Source organism: Chelonus insularis, unplaced genomic scaffold (assembly GCF_013357705.1).
Source record: "Chelonus insularis isolate UGA/USDA-ARS -01 unplaced genomic scaffold, ASM1335770v1 contig_71_pilon, whole genome shotgun sequence".
NCBI lineage: Eukaryota > Metazoa > Arthropoda > Insecta > Hymenoptera > Braconidae > Chelonus > Chelonus insularis.
In genome coordinates, this window is record NW_023276721.1 from 377093 (window position 1) to 396257 (window position 19165).

General features: G+C 34.4%; 2 protein-coding genes across 2 annotated transcripts; both read left to right on the forward strand.

The window, feature by feature from the left end:
- Positions 1–4396: 4396 nt before the first annotated feature.
- On the forward strand, positions 4397–9031 carry LOC118071072 (uncharacterized). Its single transcript, XM_035090028.1, has one exon. The coding sequence runs from the start codon at positions 4397–4399 to the stop codon at positions 9029–9031; it is 4635 nt and encodes a 1544-aa protein (XP_034945919.1).
- A 4850-nt stretch (positions 9032–13881) lies between these two features.
- Positions 13882–15410, forward strand: LOC118071073 (protein ANTAGONIST OF LIKE HETEROCHROMATIN PROTEIN 1-like). The gene is made up of 3 exons (XM_035090029.1): positions 13882–13991; positions 14362–15149; positions 15388–15410. Exons 1-3 carry the CDS (start codon positions 13882–13884, stop codon positions 15408–15410), a joined length of 921 nt encoding a protein of 306 aa, XP_034945920.1.
- The last annotated feature ends 3755 nt before the right edge of the window (positions 15411–19165 follow it).

Sequence of the window (19165 nt, forward strand, 5' to 3'; positions counted from 1 at the left end):
TAAATATCAATGTATTAAATTGATAATAAAAAAAAAATTTTATTAAAATTATTGCAGTCTACAAAACAATTAAAATTATATATTTTAACATGTTTATTTTTTTCAATTGTTTACTTAGAAATAGAGAGAATTGAGAGTAAGGTAGGAGAGGGGGATGTTAAAAATTAAGAAAATGTGTTCACATTTGGTGTGCATTTTCAACTCCAACCTCCCTCTCCCTGCTATCAATTATCTCTAAAAATTACCAATATTTGTCATTCGAATGATACTATTATAAGATCAATTTTGGTTACAGAAAAATATCAACAAACGGAATTCTTGTTTTCTCTTGTGAGTTAAAGATATGCTATATCCGTTAAAGGTAAATAATATTTTCGTCATACCCGCACGGAAAGTTCACTTTTCCATTGGAGAGGGGTTGAACTTTCCACGCAGGTATGTCGACAAATCATATTCAGCCCTAGAGAAGACAATTAGACTAGCTTAAACCACGTGTTTACTACCGTCGCCTTCGGCTCGGGTTGTAATTTTACACGTGGTTTGAGCTAGACTACTTTCCCTCCCTAGGTGTGAAATGTACTATTAATACTAACACCGTTATGTATGTCGTTCTCAAATTAATTTCGCCAAAAAGTTATGATAATAAAACCCCCTACTTATCCTATTTGACTTCCAGAAAAAAGAAAAACAAATAGTTATTCTCAAATAACTCAATTTGTAATGCTAAGTCTAGGAAAATTAAGTTAAAAATTAATATTCCACAGATATTAAATTTAAACCACTGGAACAAAGACACAGAACAACACACTGTTTCTCTCTGTGTTTCCTAGATATGAAGCATTTGACGTTGACACTCTTATATGTTAAATAATAATTGAATGACAATGTTCTCAATGTCTTATCATGTTAGCCTCACCATTTAACAAATCAATTCTTAATAATGAGAGAATAGGCTGAGTACATAAGTAGAAAATGTCATTTCATAAAACAAATAACGGATTTTCTGTGTTGTTGTCAAACTAATACAAAAAGAATCTCGCTTCGGAAATTTTTAAATCAAAGGAAATAGTATGAATTAGTCTATAATTTTATTATTAAGTAATTTAATAACTTCTTTCATGAAGAATATATACAATAATACTTACTTTTTCACATATACTCTCCTCCATGAGTGGGATATCCTCTTATTCTTTTGTTGACCCATTGTAAAAAACACACTTATGAAATCACTAATGTAAAACTAACTATTCACTCACGCATTAATAAATTCACTAATTGTATAAAAAGGTTAATAATGACCGAGACAACACGTGTACACTTGTTGCAATCGGAAAAGATATTATCTCTACGTATTATCGAACTGTCTTGCATGATCACTACACGCGGTTCTGCTCGAACTTATATCGCCCCACCACTTTTTTAGTAATTGTAATACATGTCAACATGCAAACGCTGGCGTTGACGGAGTATTAACACATATAAAAAAACAAAGAGCGCAAAAATTTTTTTAAGAATTTGACTTCATGGTACTTTTGAGTCGAATCTTTAAATAGTACATTGTTAACCAAGGGAGCAAAATATTATGACCTGAGTGTAAAATTGGAACAAAATAATACTATTTATGATGAGCTATGACTCTTAACAATTACACATTGTTGATAACAATATGAATTTGTTATAAACAATTGAAATTTGCATTTATCGAATAACTAATGCGTATATCACATGGATTTAGATTCTATCGGTGAAATAATATTATTAATGATAAGATATGACTCTTAAAAATTACGCATTGTTCATAACTATTTAAATTTGTTATAAACAATTACTAATAGGAAGTTCGTCGTTTAGCAGCTGAAATTAGATAGAAAATAAATAATTCACGATTTCTTTTTATAACCTTGTAGCGGCCATCTTGGAATTGAAGCGCGGCAAATCAATTCATAATCGTTCAATTTTCTTTTTAATTTTTTAATTAAAAAAATTAGTTGTATAATCAAAATTGCTATCTAGCGCACTGCATCATAAAACAAGCTTTAAGTTGGGACCAAAATTTTCGAGTAAAAACCTAAATTCGCGGAGAAATTAGAAACCTACGATCCAATGTATTTAGATACGGGAATCAGTCGCCTCTCTGTGTCGACTAATTTTATAAATGGAACATTTACTTTTATTGTGTTTCGATAGAGGGCAGCTTATAAAAGTTACTAGGAGAAAAAAAATTTTTTAGAAAAATGTTTAAGGCTGGGCTGAAGTCAGAAAGTTTCCCGGAGTTGACTTTACGCCCTCGTGTTGTGCGGCAAAAGGCCGAAAATTGATATCAACTGAAATTGAGTAGGTAACAGGGAAATCGTTCGAAAAATGATAATTTTCAGGGATGCACTACAAAAAGGGAGCCTTAGGGCACCAAGAAATTTAGAAATTTTTGAATAATCTGTTTCGAGCAAGACAGAGCAGAGAATATATCTATCTATCTCCGTCTTATTTTTCAGAGAAGACTGCGAGTTCGAACAGTTGACGAGCAAGCACATCCCCCACCCTCTGTTACCAAGCCTGAAGCTTATGATATCTAAACGTAAACAAAGCAAATAAAAATATGCTGGCTCTATAGTCAGAAGATTCGACATTTATTTTACCGAACGGTGTTCGATTCCAATTGCGGCAAAATTGTTCTTTTATTTAAATTGCATGTAATTGCAATTTTATCATGCCAAAAATGAGTTTTAAATTTCAATTTTTATGTAAAATTATTTTTCAATCAATCGATGACAAATGAGACAATATTTGAACAGGGTCATTAACTTTTTTTTGTACAAATACATTGATAATAGCCTTTTTTAACAACTTATTAACAATAAAAAGTAGTTTAAACAATTTGTGGCGAGTTCCGACACTTCACCGACAAGCTCTATCCCCACTCTCTGTGCCCAAGCCTGCAGCTTATAATTTTCAAGCATCTTTAATGTTATTGAAACCATAATAGCTCAGTGGTTAGAGCACCAATCTTTTATTTTGCTGGACAGGGTTCGATCCCAGTCATAGGCAATTGTTTTTTCTTTTTTTTTGCTTAAGTGACTTTATATACTTATAAATTAATTCATACATTTGATTAAATTATTCTTCCAATTAATTACGGAAAACAACTTGTTTTTCTGAAAATAAGCTGAGGGTGAGGAACGAGTTACTATGAATTCTCTTTTTTCGAAAGTGTTGTCTTTAAAAGACAATAGAAATTGATTTTGAACTTATATAAACAACCAATTATTGTATTTATATAAAATTTTAATGAAAAAAAAAAATTGGCGATGACTGGGATCGAACCCTAATCGGTAAGATGAAAGCTTGGTGTTCTTCTCACAGAGCTAACACATCATCTCTGTTTGAAATTTGGTAAGAATAACCTCATTCATTTTTTTTATGATCTCTCCTCACAAAAAATAAAAAATGAGAAGCATGAGCGTTCTCATGGTTCCTCACGCACACGTGTACCTGCGCGCCTAAACTTTTTTATGGCGGTGATTTCCCATGTTTGCACTTAAGTCTTCCACAGCCTGCAAACATGTGGTCACCAACGGGTGGAATTTTCCTCCTGCCAGATGTGTGAAGAACTTTCCATGTTCTCAACACCAAAAAACCCAGAGTCCTGAACAAAAGACCAGGCCTTCCCTTTTTTCTTATCACCCCTCTCCTTTTTCTCAGGACCAAGCCAGTTCTGTGTGATCCTTCGACACCTTTAGTTCGGTTCCTTTTCTTCTTTCCGCGCGTCGTGACTCTTACTCGTCTTCTGAATTTCTTTCCGGGAACCTTTTCTTTAATCACCCACAGTGTGAAGAATATCTCTGTATTCTTTTTCGTTCTTTGGTGAAATTACGTGGTCCTTGATATAAGGCCTAGGGACACACCGTGTGTGTCATCGCTTAGTACACAAGACTCCACGTTGGGGTTAGTGATAACTTCTTGCATTGTTCAATTCTATGGTCTGTCCACCTTCAGAGTGAAACCGTGTTTCATGACGGTGGACAGTTCGTCCTCACAACAATCTTAGCGACCACTACGTTGGTTATCTCATTCTGTGATCTCGTCTCTTTGAAATTTGTGATTCTCCAGGCCCAGCTTCCAGAAGTGACGACAGGATTTTTTCACGCCACCAGGAATCATCACCACCCAGCATCTCATCGTCATCCTTTGAAAATTGCTCGTTACATAATTACCTTTTTTATGATTGTGAAATGCTTAAAGACCGTTAATAAAATTATATTTATTGTGACGTCAAAATCGTATAGAGCAACTTCCTCACAACCTCCGGTATCCTAACATTTCTGGTCCTTCGAGCCAGATAGAGAGTGAGTTGCTAGTAAAAACAATAAGTGATAGTGAGAAAAGTGTACAGTGCAATATGAGGGCGAGTCACGTGCATCGTCGAATCGATGAACAACAGCACCATCATGAGTTTATCACCTCGGTTCGGTCTAAGGTTTTAAGCATCCAGGAAGATCATCTTTCTCAACAAGGAATCTCGTCATGGTTAGAAGAGCTTCAAGACCAGTGGCAACAATTTAGCACCAAACATTCAGCGATCAACCTCGCAATGTCAAGGGTTGACACCTTCGATGAACGACGTCTCAGAAAACGGTCATATTTCAAGAAAGAAATCTTTAATCAAACTCGGGACACATATCTGGACACCGTAATGAGATTAACTGCGCTTTCAGACAACCTTGCTAATAAAAACAGCAGCAGAGCTTCATCGCCCAATCGTTCATTAGCATCAATGTCCGCAGGTTTTCGATGTGCACGATTGCCTCGCTTAGAACTACCAAAGTTTGATGGTACGCTCTCCAAATGGCTATCATTTAAGGGAATATTCTCGTCAGTTGTGATAAACGATTCCTCAATTCCACCAGAAGTCAAACTACAATATCTGAAGAGTTGTCTAACAGGATCTGCTGGTCAAATCCTTGAAAATACAGAATTAGTTGCAGATAATTTTCAACCGTCGTGGGATGCAGTTGTGCTACGACACGAAAATCCGCGATTATTGATTCATTCTTCTCTTGCATCATTATTTGCTACAAAGAGAATAACAAAGGAGTGTGGAATCGAACTTGAAAAGTTGTATAACTCAATTACTCAGGAAATTAGAACCCTGAAAATGCTGAAGCAACCAATAGACCACTGGGATTCCCTCCTCGTGTTTTTGACAGTGCAACGACTAGACCCGGAATCTGTTAAAGCATGGGAACAAAAGCTCGGATCCTCCAAGAACCCGCCAATGTGGTTGCAACTGCAAATCTTCCTAGAAACCAGAATTCAAACATTAAAGGCTTATGAACATTCGCAGTCAGGAAAATCAATGCCTAATTCACGTCAACCGTCAGCCCGCGTTCACTTCTCCGGTCGAAACAATGAATCTAGTCCCAATGAAAAGGATAAGTGTGTGCTGTGTGGTGAAGAACATTACTTAGCTCGCTGTCCAAGGTACCAACAGATGACTACTCCACAACGACGAGACGCAATCAATAAGCATCGACTATGCTATAATTGCTTAAAGTCCCACGTGGTCTCGAAGTGTCGATCATCACAACGATGCCTGAAGTGTGCTAAAGCTCACCACACATCACTGCATATTTATGGATCTGCCAAAGCTAAAGAGCCGGCCACAACCGCTGCAGCAGCAACTGAAGATCCATCAAAACTGGTAAATCATGCACAGTTTTCATCAACTGTAAGACAAGCAGTTCTTCTACCTACGGCTATCGTTAACATCAAAAATAGATTTGGTAATTACCTGCAAGCTCGAGTCTTACTAGATCAAGGCTCTGAAATTTCGTTAGTCACAGAGAACCTGGTTCAACAACTTCAAATTCCACGTCAATCAGGCTCATTATCATTAAATATGATAAATAACAAAACCAGCAAATCAAGAGGACTCGCGGTGCTTCATCTAAATCCCTATTTTTCTTCATCGTTTGAACTAACGGTCCATGCATTGATCCTACCTAAACTAACTGGCATACTACCATCTGAGCCTTCAAATCCAAAACAATGGCCACATCTACAAGAGTTAACACTCGCTGATCCATTTTTTTACAAGCCAGGATCTATCGATATCATCATCGGATCTGATTTATATGGCGAATTGCTAAGAGGGCCAATAATTAAAGGACCTATCAAAGCTCCAGTAGCCCAACTCACATCACTCGGTTGGGTTATCTCAGGACCATCGTCCTCAGACAATTGTTCTCATCACCCAAAGACTTATGATTACGCTATTGACGAAGATCTCCACAGTGCACTTGAACGGTTCTGGCGTCAGGAAGAAATCTCACCAACTGGTAGCAAATCATTGTCCACCGCTGATCAAGAATGCGAGGAGCATTTTAAAGCCACACACCAACGAGACCCTTCCGGACGGTATATCGTCAAATTGCCTTTCAAGAATAACAAGAGTCAACTTGGCGACTCTACTTCCTCTGCTTTCCGAATGCTGCAGTCACTACACCGTAAATTTGAAAGTAATCCTGACTTTCATCAGTCATACAAATCATTCCTCCAGGAGTACAAGCAATTAGGTCATATGGTTGAAGTCGTGGATACTGAGAAGACCTCACACCCAGTGTTCTACCTTCCACATCATGGGGTCATCCGCGAGACCAGTTCAACCACTAAACTACGAGTAGTTTTTAATGGATCATGTAGGACATCCAATGGCATTCCGCTGAATCAAACGCTACACACAGGATCTAAGCTACAAATTGACCTAAATGACGTTCTCATCAATTTTCGAAAATTCAAATATGTCTTTTCAGCCGACATTGAAAAAATGTACAGGCAAATTCAAGTTCACCCTGAAGACTGGGATTATCAAAGAATTCTATGGAAGGAAGACAATCAGCTCATCAAATACCAACTCACAACTGTGACCTATGGGCTCGCTTGCGCCCCTTTCCTTGCTTTACGAGCCATCACTCAGCTGATTGAAGATGAGGGACCTAGATTTCCTCGTGCTATCAATGCATTAACGGAAGGACGTTACGTAGATGACATTTTTGGGGGCTCCGACACCATCGAAGAAGCTCAGCAGACAGCAGACCAAGTAAAAAACATGTGCATGACGGGTGGATTTCCACTCCGCAAATGGGTCAGCAATGAAGAAAGTGTTCTCGATCGCATTCCACCAGAGCATAAGTTATCTACATCAACTCTTAAGCTAGCCGATAATACTATACATGCACTAGGTCTACTGTGGAACTCTCAGAGTGATTGCTTTCGTTTTGAGGCCCCCTCACAACTGCAAACTTCAACTAAAACTACGAAGCGATCCATCCTATCTAAGATTGCTCAGTTTTTTGACCCGTTAGGGTTCCTATCGCCAGTTTTCATCCAGTTTAAAGTCTTCATGCAGGAATTATGGGCGATTAAGTTGAGTTGGGATGACCAATTGGGTGAATCGCAAATCAAAACATGGCAATCACTTCTACAATCTCTTGAAGGAATTCCACACCTCACAATTCCGAGATGGATTGGTACTACTCAGGATTCAAGTGTCGAAATACATGGCTTCTGTGACGCGTCTCAATCAGCGATGGCCGCCGCCGTTTACATCAGAGTATCATCTTTATCTCACGAAGTTACAACCTCGCTACTTTGCTCGAAAACCAAAGTTGCACCGCTCAAGCGCATGACCATCCCGAGACTTGAGCTTTCATCTGCTGTAATTCTTACAAGACTAGTGTCACATTGCCTCAAAACTCTCAAGATTTACCAAATCCCATGTTACCTATGGACTGATTCGCTTATTGTGCAGACTTGGCTAAATGAACATCCATCCAAGTGGAAAGATTTCGTTCATAATCGTGTTTGCTTCATCCAAGACACATTACCTACAGCACAATGGAGACACGTCCCGGGCAAGGTGAACCCCGCTGACTGCGCCACACGAGGGCTCTCCGCCAAGGAACTTTGTGAACACGAAATCTGGTGGACTGGACCAACATGGCTAATTGAAGACTCGTCCAACTGGCCATCAACGAGACCAGCCCGAGTTGACAACCCTGATGAGTTAGAATGCCGCCCTATTCGCATCCAGACCAGCCAAGTCATTCGAAATGACCTGTTGGCCAGATACTCTTCATTGACAAGACTCATCCGAGTCACTGCTGTGTGTCACCGAGCACTTCTTCGATTTCGACATCATGGAGAATCATTATTGAATGAACCTCTCTCTCCTGAGGAACTAGATAACGCTACTCGCTACTGGATCAAGCATGAACAAACAGCGTACTTCGGGGGTGAAATCGACAAGCTCTCATCCCATAAAGAGCTGTCAAAATCATCACCTTTGCTCAAATTGACGCCGTTTTTTGACAAAACCGGACTCCTTCGAGTGGGTGGACGTCTGAAAAACTCATTGTTACCAACAAACACAAAGCACCCCTTCATTCTACCACGATCTTCACACCTAACAACTCTCTTGATCCACGACGCTCACATGAAGACTCTTCACGGTTCCACTCAAGAAACGTTGGTGTATCTACGCAGTAAATATTGGATTATCGGAGGAAGGTCACCTGTTCGATCATTCATCCTTAAATGCGTCAAATGTACTCGGTTTCGACGCTCACAGGCTCAGCAGTTGATGGGACAATTGCCAGCAAGCCGAGTTACCCCGTCAAGAGCCTTTCTGCATACAGGGATTGACTATGCAGGGCCACTTGTACTTAAAGCTTGGAAAGGACGAACGAATAAACACCATAAATCATGGATTGCAGTATTTGTCTGTTTAGCTACTTCTGCCATTCACCTTGAAGTAGTAAGCGACTACACGACCGATGCATTTCTTGCAGCATATCGTCGCTTTGTTTCACGACGCGGCATTTGTGCAACCCTCAATAGCGATTGCGGAACGACCTTTAAAGGAGCAGAGAAAGCGTTGAAACAACTCTTCACCGTAGCATCAACAGAGCTCCAGCACATTCCTCAGTCAAATCGAAGCCGTTCTCAATTCCCGCCCTCTATGCCCACTAACTGAGGATGCAGATGATCTGGAAGTATTAACCCCAGGGCATTTCCTCATCGGTCAACCACTAAACACTATTCCAGAGCCTAATCTCGAGCACGTGAAGTCCTCACGACTCTCGCGATGGCAACATCTCAGTCAAATGACTCAAAGCTTCTGGACAAAATGGATGAAATAATATCTCCAACGTCAACAGGCCATATATAAATGGAACAAGACTTCAACGGAAATAAAGTTAGGTACATTGGTTTTAATAATAGATGAACGATACCCACCTTCAAAATGGCCCTTGGGCAGAATTACACAAGTCCACCCTGGGCAGGATGGATTAATTCGCGTGGCCACGATCAAGACTAGCTCAACAACCATAACACGACCAATCTCGAAGCTCTGCCCATTACCAATTGAAGTACCATCTCCAGATAATTCGCGGCCTGCATCATCGAAGGCGGGCGGGAATGTTTGAAATTTGGTAAGAATAACCTCATTCATTTTTTTTTATGATCTCTCCTCACAAAAAATAAAAAATGGGAAGCATGAGTTCTCATGGTTCCTCACGCACACGTGTACCTGCGCGCCTGAACTTTTTTATGGCGGTGATTTCCCATGTTTGCACTTAAGCCTTCCACAGCCTGCAAACATGTGGTCACCAACGGGTGGAATTTTCCTCCTGCCAGATGTGTGAAGAACTTTCCATGTTCTCAACACCAAAAAACCCAGAGTCCTGAACAAAAGACCAGGCCTTCCCTTTTTTCTTATCACCCCTCTCCTTTTTCTCAGGACCCAGCCAGTTCTGTGTGATCCTTCGACACCTTCAGTTCGGTTCCTTTTCTTCTTTCCGCGCGTCGCGACTCTTACTCGTCTTCTGAATTTCTTTCCGGGAACCTTTTCTTTAATCACCCACAGTGTGAAGAATATCTCTGTATTCTTTTTCGTTCTTTGGTGGAATTACGTGGTCCTTGATATAAGGCCTAGGGACACACCGTGTGTGTCATCGCTTAGTACACAAGACTCCACGTTGGGGTTAGTGATAACTTCTTGCATAGTTCAATTCTATGGTCTGTCCACCTTCAGAGTGAAACCGTGTTTCATGACGGTGGACAGTTCGTCCTCACAACAATCTTAGCGACCACTACGTTGGTTATCTCATTCTGTGATTTCGTCTCTTTGAAATTTGTGATTCTCCAGGCCCAGCTTCCAGAAGTGACGACAGGATTTTTTCACGCCACCAGGGATCTCTCTTTTTTCATAAAAATTTATCTAAACACAATTAACTTGGCGTGGCTATCAATTATATGAACCATCTAATCAATTATCGTTTTATCTACAGCTGTAAGAGCCACGCCAAGTTAATTGTGTTTAAATAAATTTTTATAAAAAAAAGGAAATTTTTTTTTTAATTCAATTTTTTTTTTAAAATCTAAAAAGTAATAAGTGAGGAGATGTAAGTAAAATAATTAGTGCAATAATTCATATGAACACATAAATTTTAAATTCTATTCTTTAAATTTTCCATTCTCTCTTTTTCTTCAATTTAGTAGGATACAATTTCTCTTTCATTGCATTCCCACCATCAACTTTTTCATGAGAATTTCCTACAAATAAAAGAAAAGAAATACTTATTATGTTCAATTTTTAATTATTGTGATTAAATGTAAAAAATAGATTAGCTACCTTACTTATCATTCATGAGTAACTTAATTTTTCGTTGAACATTATGAAATAAATAACAATCTCTAGACTTTGTACACTTTGGTTTTCTTAAGGGGGAAATTGACCGTTCAGAATGAAGTCGTAAGTAGACAGAAGATTCATGCTGCATTCACATGAGAGTGAATCAAAAGTCAACAGAATAACTATTTGAATTCTTCTGTAAATCTATATTTAGAATTTTCCCAAAAACTCAATTCAAATAAAAAGTAATTTTGAAAAAAATTATTAATAATTTTAACACAATTTTAACCGTTGCGTCTCTAATGCCTTATACTATTGTACTGGAGCGACATTCGTACCAGAACTATACTGTCCTGAACATTTTGGTCATATAACATTTGTGCCCCTTTCGAAATGTGCTAGCAGTGAATTTACAATGTTGGTAGAGTAGAAACAGTTTTAACCTTTATTGTGTTTATTTATTCAATGATCCTCTAGTACATGTATTTATTAGATATAAAGTATATCCATGATGATTAGTAGAATATTCATTGATTTTTTTCTTTTATATTTTTTTATTTATTTACCAAAAAAAATATATATTTCAATTTATCTGTACCTCAAAATTATGAAAAATTCAAAAAACATGAAAACATGATTTTAAGTCTATTTAATTTTCATCTAATATTTTTAATAATTTGTCGAACCCTTTTCTTTTCCAACTCCTCTTCTTCTTTTTTTTTTCTTTTTGATGTGTAATATCTGGAACAAGACATTGAACTATAAAATGGCAATGTTCATTTGGTTGTACTTTAAGCCCCGTCTACAATAGGACATTAGACATTAAACTTTAGGAATAAGAAACAAAACTCAGTCTATAGGAACGGAACATTAAACACTATCGTAAACATAAGCGGAAATGTCAATGCTTTATTCAATGTATATGTGTACTTTAAATTTTATTTATGTACAGTGGTGATTTTTAAATTTATTCAAATATCTAGTGCAAATAATGAAGAAGAAATATATATTAGTGTGTTTATGTGCGAAAATTTTATAAATAAATGCATTTTTATAATTCGAAAAAATAAATCATTAATTTTTATTGAATAAATGATTTTTATTAATTTAAAACAATTAATATTTTTGGATAAAATTGTGTATAAGCCTGATACGTAATTTTATTTAACTGAGTGTTAATTACATTATTACATCTCTTGAAAGGTATTGTATTATTATATTTCATTATAAATATAATAAATAATTATTTTGATCTTTATTAGTTTCATCTAATTTACAGAACTGCTAATGTAATGCATTGAATAGATATTCAACTCCAGAGATTCAACGAGTTCCTTTAGACTCTCTTTTATTACAAATGAGAATTCGATTTTGTCTTTGAAAGAACATGGAGCTTTGACAAAAAATGAATAACTTGCTTGTATAACTTTTGTAACAATAATTAGAATTTATTTACATATATAAACTTTATTAAATACAAATGAAGATTGTATTTGTGTAACAATATATAAATTTTTTATTCAATATCATTAGTTTTAGATTAAAAAGTTGTTAACATTATTTTCAAGAATATAAATTACTAATTACGCAATAAATTTATTCACTATCAGAATCCAAATTTTCAACAATAACTTTCAATAATTTTTTTCTCAAAGTCTTTTTCTTTGATCCTGTACTCTCTTGTAATTCTCTTAAAATCATTTTGCATAACGTCTCATCTCTACTTTTCTCTTTATTTAATATTTTTTCGTTTATTTTTTTGATCGAAGAACTAACTGTACTAAATCCTTCTAACATTTCACTTGACTTATTACATTTTCCTTTAGTTTTTTTATAAGAATGTTCTTCTTTTATTATACACCTTGACTTATTAGCTTCATTAATTTTTTGTTTCTTTGATTTTTTTTTTTCTTCTTTTTCTTCTTCTTCTTCTTCTTTGAATTTTCATTTTCTAAGTCATCTTTTTCTTTGAAACTTGAATACGTTCTGTAACAATTAATTAACTTTCTAAAAGCTATAAAAAACATAAATCAGTTTTATTTTTTTCATTAGTTTAACTCTAAAAATTTGTTAGATTAGAATAGACTATATCACCTTAAAATGTCAATTAATTTTGTGAACATGAGTTTGTAGTATATTTACCTTCTCCTGTGCATTGTTTCTTCTAAAAAATTTATCTCTTTATATAGTGGCCAAGGCTTTCGAACCTTTCCCTTGCTACCACTTCTTGCTTCGTCTTCTCTTTTCTTCCTCTCTTTAGAAAAATACTCTCTCTACCTTTTCCATCGTGATTGACAATTGTGAGCTATAATAAAATTGAAATTTTTAAATAAATAAAATGTAGTTTTTGAAACTGCCATTTTTTAGATCTAATTTTATCTACTCATATTTAAAAAACTAAAAAAAATTTGATCTAAGTAAATCTATGGATATCTAGTAAGATCACTGTATATCTATACAAATTACAGTATGTCTATGGAGATTTCCATTGATCTCGATGATAAAAAAAATTTAATACATCTACAGAAATCACGGAAGATTTAAAGTGACCAAAACAGATGTACACAGAACAAAGTAGATCTAATTGTCGCAAAACAAAGATCTAAATAGATCAATGTAGATCTATTTTATTTTTAAATCTTACAAGTCATATCCATAGCTGATGCTATATCTGACCATGACGTCTCCTTCATTTGATGATCCTTATAGTTTTCATTATTCTTATCCCACAAATGCTCATATGATCTCACTAACGATATTAATAATTCATCTCCTTGTTTCGCTTCTTCAGACATTTTCTTATAATTATTTCTCACTACAGACATCAACTTTAATGAAATGAACACAGAAAGATGTAACACAAAAATTGTTTTGTTCAAAAACAATTGGCGGATTTGAATGTAATTTTTCTTTGAAGTTTTTCAATGAAAAGCTGAATAATTAGGTGAACATAAATTTGTCATTGAAAAAATATGGATCGTGATTTAGAACTAAATATTGTTCTTTTAAATTGTGAATTATCAATGTTGATAATGAAGCATATTTTAAATACTAAAAAAAATAAAAACAAACGTTCCAGAAAGTGGTAGGTACATCCCATTAATCAGCAACGACAAAAATTAGGACATTTCAACACTCTCTTTCAGGAATTAAAAAACTTTCCTGATAAATTTTTTAATTATACCAGAATGACTCAGCAATCATTTTATAAATTATTAGAAGAAGTATCTCCATATCTGACCAAAAATAGTCGTCGTCAATCTATCTCAGCAGAACATCGGTTGCTAATAACATTGAGGTATATATTTTTCAGACTTGTAGAATATACCTTCTGAAAAGTATTCAAATACAAATACAAATACTTGGCTTGAGATTTTCTATCAAAAACATATTTGCATTATTACAATTATTATAACAACTTGATCGTCCTTAATGTTGAAGTTAAGAAAAAATGTATTAAGGTAGTGTCGCCGAAGATGGCCCGGCTCCTAGGATAGCCCACTTTTAATTTGAAATTTCGCGGGTTTATGCTACTAGTACCATAGACAATAGTGTTGTCTATGGTACCGCGAAATTTTAAATTAAAAGTGGGCTATCCTAGGAGCCGGGCCATCTTCAGCGACACTACCTTATTGCAAATCATTTTTCAAATAAAATATGTCCTTTAGGTATTTAGCTACAGGTGATGAAGTATCATCTCAGGCAGTCGAATATCGTATTGGAAGATCAACACATCATTCAATTATTAATGAAACGTGTGCTGTGTTGGCCCAAGTTTTAATGCCAAAATATATTAAAGCTCCAGATAGTGATCAATGGAAAGCTATTTCTGATGGTTTTTATCAAAAATGGAACATGCCTAATTGTATTGGTGCCATTGACGGAAAACGTATTGAAATAATTGCTCCACCTAAATCAGGAACCATGTGCTACAATTATAAAAAAACGTTTAGTACCGTACTCTTGGCAGTGTGTGATCATAAATATAAATTTACCTTTGTTGATATTGGTGCATATGGAAGTGAAAGTGATGGTGGTATTTTTGCAAGATCTTCATTTGGAAAAGCTTTAGAAGAGGATAAGTTAAACCTGCCAAAAGAAAAAACAAAATTACCAGGATCTAATATGTTTACTCACCATTTTTTTGTTGGAGATGAAGCTTTCAAAATCTCACGCCATATGATGAGACCATATCCAGGTCATGAACTTACTACAACTCAAAAAGTTTTTAATTATCGTTTGTCTCGAGCACGACGAACCATTGAAAATACTTTTGGAATTTTATCGAGTAAATGGAGAGTACTGAAAAGAAGTATTCATAAGAGTTTAACAAATACTGATCACATTGTTGCTGCATGTGTTAGTCTTCATAATTTTCTTATATTTCATGAACAAAGAATGTACAATGTGCAAAATAGTTTTATAGATTTGGATTCTGATTGTGAAACAGAACCAAGTAATATACGATCACTATCTCATACGAACGCTCGTCAATCAATTGCAGAAGCACACGAGCAGAGAAACAATTTGTCCACATGATTCATGAGTCAAGACGGTCAAGTACCATGGCAGCTTGACTACATTTTTAGAGGACTTCATGGTGACCACAATGGAAATATTAATTAAAAGTAAGTTGACCTTGAGATAAATAAATTGATTATGTGAATTAATTTAAAACTTTTATTATAATTCAGATTATATTGCTGAATTACAATAAATCATCTATTAACAATTCTCTTTCAGCTTCTAGAAAATCCAAATAATTCTAATCGAGATCAAAATTGGAGCAACACTTTGTGGAAATCATAATATCGTGATGAGAAACTTGAGAGATTAGATCAAAATATACCACAGCTTGAAAAACGTTGAAAAAAAATTTTGAGCCATTTAAAGTTTGATGATGTTTACACAAATACAATTTTTATTTGTATTTAATTAAGTTTATATATGTAAATAAATTCTAATCATTGTTACAAAAGTTATACAAGCAAGTTATTCATTTTCTGTCAAAGCTCCATGTTCTTTCAAAGACAAAATCGAATTCTCATTTGTAATAAAAAAGAGTCTAAAGGAACTCGTTGAATCTCTGGAGTTGAATATCTATCCAATGCATTATATTCTTCTTCGGGATTAATTCTGTAACAAACACCTGGTCCTGTTTTTCCTGCTCTTCCTTTCCTTTGTTCTTCACTTGCTTTACTAATTCAAAATTCCTTGAGCCTCTGCATTTTACATGAAGAATCATAACTTATATCTTTGACTTTCCCTCTGTCTGCTACAAATCTTATATCATCAATGGTGATTCATGGCTCTGCAATGTTGATCGAAACAATACATTTTCTTACACCTTCTGGAGGATAATCGATAACTTTGTCTTGTTCTGCAATTGATAGTGTATTATAGAGTGGTAAAATAATCTAATTATTTCTTTTTTGAGCATATTCTTTTGCTGCATCCACCACTACAGCGATTTCAATCATTCAACTGAGGAAAATTAATAAATCACCTTTTTCTGTACCTGGAATAGAAGGAAAAAAATTATATCACCTTGATCTCTTAGTTATTTTATAAGATTACTTACTAGGATATTTTTGATCTATTATTTGCATGACTTGAATTGAAGCGGTCATTTTTAAATCTTGTTTCTTCGATACCAGCAGGTCGATACATCAACTGAATGGAATATAGCCTACCAAGGACTTGAATAACTGGAACATCTTCTTTGGCCAAATAATTGCTAGATAATTGAATATTTATTGTCGCAGACATCAGAACCAGTGTCATATTAGATCTCTTCTGATGAATCAGACATTCCACAATTCTTAATAATAAATCCCCATGCAAATGTCGCTCATAAATTTCATCGAGAATTACAACATCATATTGAGATAATTCAGTTTCATCAGATACTTGTCTTAAAAGTAAACCTTCTGTGATGAATAAAATTCTAGTCCGTTGATTTTTTTGTTTCTCGAATCTTATTTGATATCCTATTTCATTCAAATTTTCTGTTAATGCTTCAAAAGCAAATCATTTTGCTGAAGAAATACAAGCTATTCTTCGTGGTTGAGTACAAGCAGTTCTTCCAAAACTGACAGAATGGAAAAATATTGCGGCACTTGTTTTGATTTTCTACATCCTGTATCTCCAACAATTATAACTACTTTTTCATCTTTTACAGTTTCCACTATTTCATCTCGATATTTCGCCACAGGCAAATTTTCTTGACTTTCTCTGAGCTTTTTCAATTTTGCAAATTTTTCTTTTTGTTTAAAATCTAAATACAAAACAATTATTTCTTTACATTTAGCCAGTTTATTTTCAAATATTAATTTTTAGATTGATGCAATAATTTTTATGAAACTTCTTGGGAACACCAATTGAATTTAATTCAGAATTTTTGGAAGTACTTCTCCCAGACTTTTCAAGCTTGGCTTGATATTTTTTAACAAAAGCCCAAAAATCTTCTGGATCTTGAACTAAAAAAGGATTAGAAATGAAAACTTTGTTTAGTTCATAACGAAATTTTGTAAATGAAAAGCTATCCTTTTTCCATCCTTTTATTCTGATTTTGTTTGTGAATATTCATTTGTTGTTCTAGAGCTTGAACCATCGTTGCTTTTTTTCTTGATGGCTTAATAATTCATGTAAATAACAATCTTTAGAAATTTTTCTTCGATCAAGTTCAATAGATTTACTCCGTTTATGTTTATAATTTGAATAACTCATTTCATTCAATATTTTTTCCAGAAAAGATTTAACGACAAAGTAGAATTAGCAGTTCTGTAAATTAGATGAAACGAATAAATATCAAAATAATTATTTATTATATTTATAATGAAATATAATAATACAATACCTTTCAAGAGATGTAATAATGTAATTAACACTCAGTTAAATAAAATTACGTATCAGGCTTATACACAATTTTATCCAAAAATATTAATTGTTTTAAATTAATAAAAATCATTTATTCAATAAAAATTAATGATTTATTTTTTCGAATTATAAAAATGCATTTATTTATAAAATTTTCGCACATAAACACACTAATATATATTTCTTCTTCATTATTTGCACTAGATATTTGAATAAATTTAAAAATCACCACTGTACATAAATAAAATTTAAAGTACACATATACATTGAATAAAGCATTGACATTTCCGCTTATGTTTACGATAGTGTTTAATGTTCCGTTCCTATAGACTGAGTTTTGTTTCTTATTCCTAAAGTTTAATGTCTAATGTCCTATTGTAGACGGGGCTTTACTTCATTGTTATTGCAATAAAATAACCCTTACATTTTGTTTCGCAGCTTGAGATTTTTCCCACCTCTTTTTTTTTCTTTGTAGAAACATCTATTTCAATTTTTTGTTTCGTTTTTTCATCTTTTAGTAAATTGAATTTTATTAAAAAGTATTCAGAAAATCAATCACACCGATTTTTTAATATTTTTGTACAGTCACAACTATTGACAGATAAATAAAATATCTTCGTCTGACAATTTATGATTAATTTACCTCTTCATCAGTCATGTTCAATAAAGAACTGACTATCAATTTTTCTGTTTCATAAACTTGAAAGCCAACACTTATAATATGTAAATTAATAATGTTCACACAATAAGATTTGCTAAACAGATAACACCAAAGCATGTAATGCAGCTATAAACTGTACAAGTATATTTGAGAAAAAATATTTGAAGAAGGTTATGTTAATTCAAGATCAACATTGAGCTACTATCAACTACCATACTTACTTGATTTATGTATAGGTACGTTTGACAGAAAGGAGCATTTCCCTGGTAAAACAAACCGATAAAATCCAATAGGTACCCATAGACAATGTATAAGAATAAATAAGAAAGTATTGGGTCTATCGGAAGAGCAAAAAACGACTTATTATAATAGGTTCTTATAAATTCTCACCTATAGGTTATTTAAAATTTGTAAGAGTAGTTGTCATTAGTGTTCATATCAATTTATTATTTTTTTCCCATGTTTTCCGTCAGTTTTGGAAGAATCTTTGGGAGTGTACATCGTTATATTCTTTGCGGAGTTATCCGAAAGTAATTACGAGAAACTAATTTTCTAAGTTTATGAAATCGTATAAGAGTAGTGGTCATCTGAATTTATAGGAATTAATGAGTAGTTACTGTTTTTAATTCTTTTGCCTATATATAGGCCTATATATTGCCTATAGGCAATATATTCACCTCAGTAGCAAGCCTTGACGTAAGAATTCCCGTCAGACTTACGTTCATTTGCTTTCTGGCTTAGTCAGATTGCTATCTCTTTCTTACATTTAATTGTTCTGACGGTTATCTGATAACCGTGACATTCGTTTGCTTCAGAAAAACATCAGATCCATACGTAAATGACAAACCCTAGCTGTTATACGTAAGTCCGTCGTCAGTCTTACGTTGCTTTGGCTACTTAGGCATTTCAGTTTATTCTTAATATTTCTGTTG

Coding starts and splice junctions, on each gene's coding strand:
- LOC118071072 (XM_035090028.1), top strand. CDS start 4,397: ATGAGGGCGAGTCACGTGCATCGTCGAATCGATGAACAACAGCACCAT.
- LOC118071073 (XM_035090029.1), top strand. CDS start 13,882: ATGACTCAGCAATCATTTTATAAATTATTAGAAGAAGTATCTCCATAT. Junction 13,992..14,361: donor CGGTTGCTAATAACATTGAG/GTATATATTTTT, acceptor TATGTCCTTTAG/GTATTTAGCTACAGGTGATG. Junction 15,150..15,387: donor TGATTGTGAAACAGAACCAA/GTAATATACGAT, acceptor ATTATAATTCAG/ATTATATTGCTGAATTACAA.